At 34.3% G+C, this 6,740-nt stretch overlaps 2 protein-coding genes across 2 annotated transcripts; both read right to left on the bottom strand.

Moving 5' to 3' along the window:
• Positions 1–684: 684 nt before the first annotated feature.
• LOC135730649 (cornifelin homolog B-like) lies at positions 685–2,006 on the bottom strand. Its single transcript, XM_065248540.2, has 3 exons — positions 1,904–2,006; positions 1,221–1,375; positions 685–807 (listed from the first exon to the last, which is right to left on the bottom strand). Exons 1-3 carry the CDS (start codon positions 2,004–2,006, stop codon positions 685–687), a joined length of 381 nt encoding a protein of 126 aa, XP_065104612.1.
• A 3,648-nt stretch (positions 2,007–5,654) lies between these two features.
• Positions 5,655–6,508, bottom strand: LOC135730648 (cornifelin homolog B). Its single transcript, XM_065248539.2, has 3 exons — positions 6,404–6,508; positions 6,141–6,295; positions 5,655–6,051 (listed from the first exon to the last, which is right to left on the bottom strand). Exons 1-3 carry the CDS (start codon positions 6,504–6,506, stop codon positions 5,929–5,931), a joined length of 381 nt encoding a protein of 126 aa, XP_065104611.1. The 5' UTR covers positions 6,507–6,508; the 3' UTR covers positions 5,655–5,928.
• Between the last annotated feature and the right edge of the window lie 232 nt (positions 6,509–6,740).

Genomic DNA, 6,740 nt, shown 5'->3' with positions numbered 1-6,740 from the left:
TATTTTGATTACTTTTAGTAAGAAGACCTTTTTTTTTTTACATGAAAAGAAGTCATTTTTATCTTTTTAAACAGCTTTATTGATGGTGTCAAACATGTTATTTTCATCCACCCAGACAGGTGTGCACAAACATACACACTCACAAAACATATTTTATACAGTTTTAACATAAAATAACAGCTATAGTGTCACATTTTCAATAACTAAACAATCTGTTGTTAAACTACTAGTTTAAAGTAGCAGACTGTAAGGTTAAATAAAAATAATCTCAGCTTGAGTAAAACCCATTCATATTACTATCAGAAAAACATGTGCGACAACAATAATATTACATTTGCAAATATTAAATTTGTTTCAGATTTTCAAATGTATTATTCATCAGAGGGACAGTTTGTGTTTATAAGTGAACAGCACTGAATAATTCACTCCATAACACTCCCCGGATCAGAGCTGAACACCAACGAAGTTTGGAAGACATTCCACAGTGACACCACGAAAACTGACCTCAGATCAGTGTGTGTGTGTGGGCGGAAGAGGAGATCAAAACCTCAGATCTGACACGCAGAGCAAGCAAGTCTTTGTGTGTGACTGACACGACTGATGATCTGAATAAAGGCAAGCGTGATGGAGAAGACAATGGCAAGCAGTGCTGAAGATAATGTATTATGATGATGATGATGATATTTATGTTGGCCTGTTGTTAAACAGAGTGACAGGGTGGAGTCTCGCCTTCATCTCTCTTCTGATCTGGCACCAAGAGCAAGGGCCACAGAAGTAAGAATACACGCAGTCATTGCAGATAGTGTCCTGCATGAAGAAAAGATGAAAGGTCAAATGCAATGAACCAGCACAGGTCTGTGTTGTATAGCATTCCCTTACAATTAATATTGCAATTAACTCTTTCATTTCTTTCTCTTTTTATATCCAGTTATAGTTTGTAATAGAAATGCATATTTTTTTTAATGTACATAAACATCTATCTAATCCAGAAGTGTCCTCTTGAAAGGCCAGTGTCCAGAGTTTAGCTGCAACCCTAATTTAAACACCTGAACCAATAATCATAAAGATTACTTGTAAATTACAAGTTTGTTGGAACAGGGCTGGAATCAAACTTTGGCAGGACATTTATCCTTCAGGTCCAGGATTAGACAACCAATTCGAATCTAAATTTTGGTTCTAATAAATTGTAAATAAATGAGAATGAGAGACGTGGTCTTTACCGAGATTCCATAGCGTTTGCGTGTGGACACCCTCATTGAGAGTGTTATGGGGGGGATTGCTCCACAGCTGTCCAGTAGAGGCAGACAAAGACATTCTCCATGATCTCTGGCTGTAATGCAGGCGAAGCAGGGAAAGCACCACACGGAAAAACAACCTGCAGAAGCACCGAAACCCACAAAATGTTTTTGTAAAAATGATTTTACATACAGACACACTCATAAATGTTGTTTCCATTGGCATAATAATGCTTTTTATATAGGGCTAATTATATTTTCTATTCCCTTACCCTAGGCCAATCAAAAAAATGCTCTGCATCTGACTTCATTATGTTTACATTATCATGCCATTTAACCCCTTAAACTCTACAGAGCCACCGGTGGGTACAAAACTACATCATCATCAAAAAACCAAAAAAAATTTCAGTAAAATAAGACCATTATTATCAATTTACTCTAAAATAATATGTGGGTTGATGACTCTTTTTGAATTCAGGCACGCCCAATTCTGCAAAAAATAATTTTGTAGTTGCTTTTTACAGTGAGTTGTGCTGTTTTTTATACCACAACCATAAACCTAACCCTTAAGCAATTGCAACCATTGGAATTACAGTATAAGGACACTTGGGACATCCTCATAATGCTGCAAATGTCAACATTCAATATGCACAGACGCTGAAACTCACATTCATTAACATTGTCACATTCACAGATGCTGGTACTCCACTGGTCTGAGGCAGCAGACACCACGAGAGGCTTGGGCTGCTGAATTATCATCTTGGATGCCATGATGAATGTTTCTCAGATGTATTGCTCTAAAAATCTAAGCAAAATTTTAAATGAAGTATTTGATGCATGTATAAATAAAAATGTGTAAAGCAACTGTGCAAAGCATTTAAAAGTTATTGTTACACTTTGTTTAATTAGATTTAAGACACTGCTACACTACATACATACATTTCTTAACAAATTAGATTAAAATTATTATAATTTTGTGATCACACTTTCTTTAGGTGTGTTCTACTTTCTATAGACAATTATCTCTTACCTGGGACAGTGTGGTGTTCAGCAGGTGTCTGGCAGGTTTCAATGGCTGACACTGCTGTTTTATTTAGAGGGGAGGGAGGATGTCGGGAATGTATAGATACAGATTGACACTTTTAACATTTGCTTGCTTACGCACATAGTGCAGGATTCTTATCAAAGAACGGCATTCTGGTTCTGTTCTCATCAGAATGTGCATGGTGATAATGAGAAAGTTATGACAAATATGCCAGATTAATAGATTTAGAAAATTACCGTGAAATTCCAGGACATGGTTCCAGGACATGGACATGGTATCAGAGGTACTTTCTGTGATAGTAAAGCTACAATTAAAGTCGCGCAATCTCTTCTATATTCAGTTTGTCATGTAGAAAAAGTACCCAGAGTAAGGGGTGAGATAATTGTTGTAATCTTTATGGGGATGCAACATTTTGTTAAGTAGCAGTTTAATAGAAAATAGCAGTCAGAAAAATTCTAATAACGTTGAATACACTGAAAAAAAATGATTCTTTCAATTTACTCAATTTTTTTAAGGTAAGTGGTTGCAATCAATTTATGTAAGCTACATTTAAACAAAAGTTTTTTGTTTTGCCTTTCTATTTTTTTTGTTTAAATGTAGCTTAAATAAATTGATTGTAGTAAATTGAGTAAATTGAATGAATCATTTTTTTCAGTGTAGCGTGTCAGTATAAAACATCTAATACATGAATGATTCATAGCATGGATGAAGAATATTTGGGTATAAATGGGATTTTGGTTAAACATAATACAATTTTCAAACTCTTTTAAAATGATATGAATCATTTAAAGTCACAATGAAATAGAAATTAAAACTTATTTTGTTTTGGTAAAAGTGTGGTATTTGTTTTGTACTTAAATTTGAGCTTCATTATTATTAGTTTATTATTATTTTTATTTCATGTGCCGTCAAATTCGTTTTGTTTAAAAAAAAAGCTAATTTCCTCCTCTCCTTGCCAGGGAAGAGATCGCAGTGATTACCAGTAAGCAACATGACCCAACTTCCAACAATCCAGTCAGTTCTCAATGGACGAATTCAAGTCTCTCCCTACCTTATTTTTCTTATTTCAGAAGCCATTTCACATAAGTTAAATCACTACTTCTGTTTCATTGTGACTTTAATCTAAATGTGCTCTTGTAACTGTAAAAAAATTCCGTAGAAATTGCAGCTGGGTTGCCGGTAATTTACCGTAGATTTAAATGTATGTTTTTTACTGGCAACATTTTGTTCAAAGTTAAATGAACATTTAACATTTACAAGTCTTTGTCTTTACAGAGTAAAACTAAAAAAAAACAGCATCAAGCAAACAACACATCCTCATCCCATTGCGTCAATATTTGACGCCACTTGACCATGCGTCAATATGTTACGCGGAGGGTATACCCTTCGCGTCATTTTTTGACGAACTGGGGACTTCAATACTATTAGGTACGCGAAATTAAACAGTTGTCGCCTGACATTGGGGTTAGGGATAGGTTTGGGTAGGGATGTCATTATGTAAATCTAACCCTAAACCGACGCGAAAATGGTAAGAAAATGGTACGAAAATAGGAAAGAGAATGCAACGGACTCAATAGTATTGAAGTCCCCAGTTCGTCAAAAAATGACGCGAAGGGTATACCCTCCGCGTAACATATTGACGCATGGTCAAGTGGCGTCAAATATTGACGCCATAAACAAAATCTGAAGCAAAAAACAGAAAAAGGTTAATGATGATTTCTGGTTCCCACAATGCTTTGCATGAGGTTGTTATTGTATAGTTTTATTCTGTAAACATAAAGACTTGTTAATATTTAAAATTTATTTAACTTTTAACAAACTCTTGCCAGTAAATAACATACATTTTAATCTTCGGTAAATTACCGGCAACCCAGCTGCAATAACATTGTAATTTCTACGGAATGTTTTTACAGTGAAAAAACATTAACAAATCTTTGTCTTTACAAAATAAAATGATAAAAAACAGCTTTATGCAAAGCATTATGGGAACCAGAAATCCTCATCAACGTTTTTCATTTTTTTCTAATTTTGGTTCCCTGAAACGCTTTGCATAATGCTCTACTTTTTTATATTTTTTTCCTGTAGAGATCTGAGTCTTTTTAATGTTTATATGTCTTTGAAAAGACTATTGTTAGTAAATAACATACATTTAAATCTACAGTAAGTTACTGGCACACTGTTGCCAGTAATGCTGTAATTTCTACAGAAATATTTAACAGTAATGCACTGTAAATAGCTTTGAATAAAAGGTTCTGCCAAGTGCATGCATTTAATTAAAAGTTCAGGGTTCATTTAATGGTATTGCATTTAGAGAGATTATGTTGTATATCAGCTGTTTATGATCAGTACTTGTGAGCTGGTTGCTATTAAATTCAATTTTAATTGTTTATTTGTAATGTACACAGTTATACACATGATACAACTGATATTGAAATGTAGGTCTGGTAAGCTTATTCTTGAATTGTGCAAAAACAAAACTGGTAACACTTCACAATAAGGTTCATTAGTTAACATAACATGAACAAACCATGAGCAATACATTTGTTACAGTATTTATTAATCTTTGTTAATGTTAGTTAATAAAAATAAAGCTGTTCATTGTTTGTTTATGTTAGTTCACAGTGCATTAACTAACACTAACAGGATTTTAATAAATTATTAGTAATTGTTTAAATTAACATTAACAAAGATTATAAGTGCAGTTCATTATTAGTTCATGTTAACTAATGAACCTTATTGTAAAGTGTTACCACAAAAACAAAAAATCAGTTACATGTAATAACAGTTCACAAATCATAATGAATTAATATCTAAATTAATTCTGACTTCAATATTCACTGATAATAAGTTAATCCCTTTAGACCCTGCATCCACTGGAATTCAATGGACATCACATGTTTTGTGGTTCAAAGCAATAAAAATGCTGAACAACCAATTAAAATAAGGCACACCTGAAATTAAACATCTGAAAATCAAGTATAAAGGGGTTAAAGTATGTACGAATCAACTATAAACTAATGAAGAGTCATCATGAAGTATGACAATATTAATTCATAAATAAATAACATTCAATTTAGTTCAATATTTGTTAACTAATACATTAACTAATAACTAACAAACATGTCACTTTGTACTTCATGATGATTATAAAGTGTTACCAAATATTCTAACTCTTTAGGATTTTTCTTATATGCTCTATTTCAGTGTTAAGTGTCATAAATCATATTTGGGCAATATGCAAACATAAATAAAAAAGAGTGCAATTTTAACACAATTGTTTATTTCAACATATTTGTCTTGACCATATATTATAATAATTAACATAATTATTAACAGTCATTATTAACATAACTAAAACTATCAGCTTTGAAACAAAATTAACAAGGACCTTACATTTTAATGCATGATAATTGATGCAAACAAGTTTATCATTGTGCTCTTGATAGTAAATCTTGGCAGTAAAGCAATGACATGGCCGTTACCCTAAGTCTCAGTTTTCAGTCTTCATTCCAGAGTAGATTATAGCACTGAAATCCACACTACTGCATGTCAGAACTGAATAACAAACTGCCAGTACATTTCTCTGACATGCTGGGTTGAGGTTAGAAAAAATCATGATGAAGGTGGTGATGATGATGATGAAGCTTTTTATTTTGCCCGGTTGTGGAAGAGGGTGACTGGATGGTTGCGAGCTTTCATCTCCCGTCTCATTTGGCACCAGGAGCATGGCCCGCAGCAGAACGCATACACGCAGTCGTTGCAAATAGAGTCCTGTTATAAAGAAAAATTATTAAAGCCCAACTCAATATTATAGATTTTATTGCAATCAAGCACTTTCACACAAAGTAAAAAATCATTACCTCGATGCCGTAGGTACGTCGCACAGACACTCTCATCGCCATAGTGATAGGTGGGATGAGGCCCCAACTGTCCAGCAAAGGTAAGCAAAGACACTCTCCGTGATCTCTAGCTGTGATGCATGCGAAACATGGGAGACACCAGCACGCAAAGCAACCTACAGATATACATGATTCAGTAAACAGTCGATGCCTTTCGATTGTCCACATGTAAGCATTTCGCTAGATCGTGTTCCTTATCAGACATACAATAGAAACGCACTCACAATCATTGACATTGTCGCATTCACAAATGCTGCTGGACCACTGATCAGTACCAGGGGCCACAACCAAGGGCTTAGGCTGCTGAATAATCATCTTAGTGGCCATGATGATTGATGTTCTGAAAAAAAAAACAGATCAATAAATGGTTAGACATTCATATCAGAAGTATAGTAGAGTTCTCTCACACTTCGCTCTATGCAGCTCTTACCGTGGTAGAAGATAGAGACGGAGAGACAGGGGTGAAGATTACGTGAGTGAGTGATGGTAAGAACCTGCCTGTGACTTTATAGATCCACCACTGACCCAAAAAAATGTGAGTCCTCACGTACACACATACAA

Source organism: Paramisgurnus dabryanus, chromosome 2 (genome assembly GCF_030506205.2).
Source record: "Paramisgurnus dabryanus chromosome 2, PD_genome_1.1, whole genome shotgun sequence".
NCBI classification, from domain to species: Eukaryota; Metazoa; Chordata; class Actinopteri; order Cypriniformes; family Cobitidae; genus Paramisgurnus; species Paramisgurnus dabryanus.
The sequence above is the reverse complement of the archived record's forward strand: the minus strand, read 5'-3'. Positions and strand labels throughout refer to the sequence as shown.

Bases quoted from the DNA above. Each gene is read 5' to 3' on its own strand.
- LOC135730649 (XM_065248540.2), bottom strand. From the start codon at position 2,006: ATGGCATCCAAGATGATAATTCAGCAGCCCAAGCCTCTCGTGGTGTCT. The intron at 1,376-1,903 runs GTGAGTTTCAGC...GTGCTTCTGCAG, and splicing joins ATGTGACAATGTTAATGAAT to GTTGTTTTTCCGTGTGGTGC. The intron at 808-1,220 runs GTAAAGACCACG...TTCTTCATGCAG, and splicing joins GCAAACGCTATGGAATCTCG to GACACTATCTGCAATGACTG.
- LOC135730648 (XM_065248539.2), bottom strand. From the start codon at position 6,506: ATGGCCACTAAGATGATTATTCAGCAGCCTAAGCCCTTGGTTGTGGCC. The intron at 6,296-6,403 runs GTGAGTGCGTTT...GTATATCTGTAG, and splicing joins ATGCGACAATGTCAATGATT to GTTGCTTTGCGTGCTGGTGT. The intron at 6,052-6,140 runs GTAATGATTTTT...TCTTTATAACAG, and splicing joins GACGTACCTACGGCATCGAG to GACTCTATTTGCAACGACTG.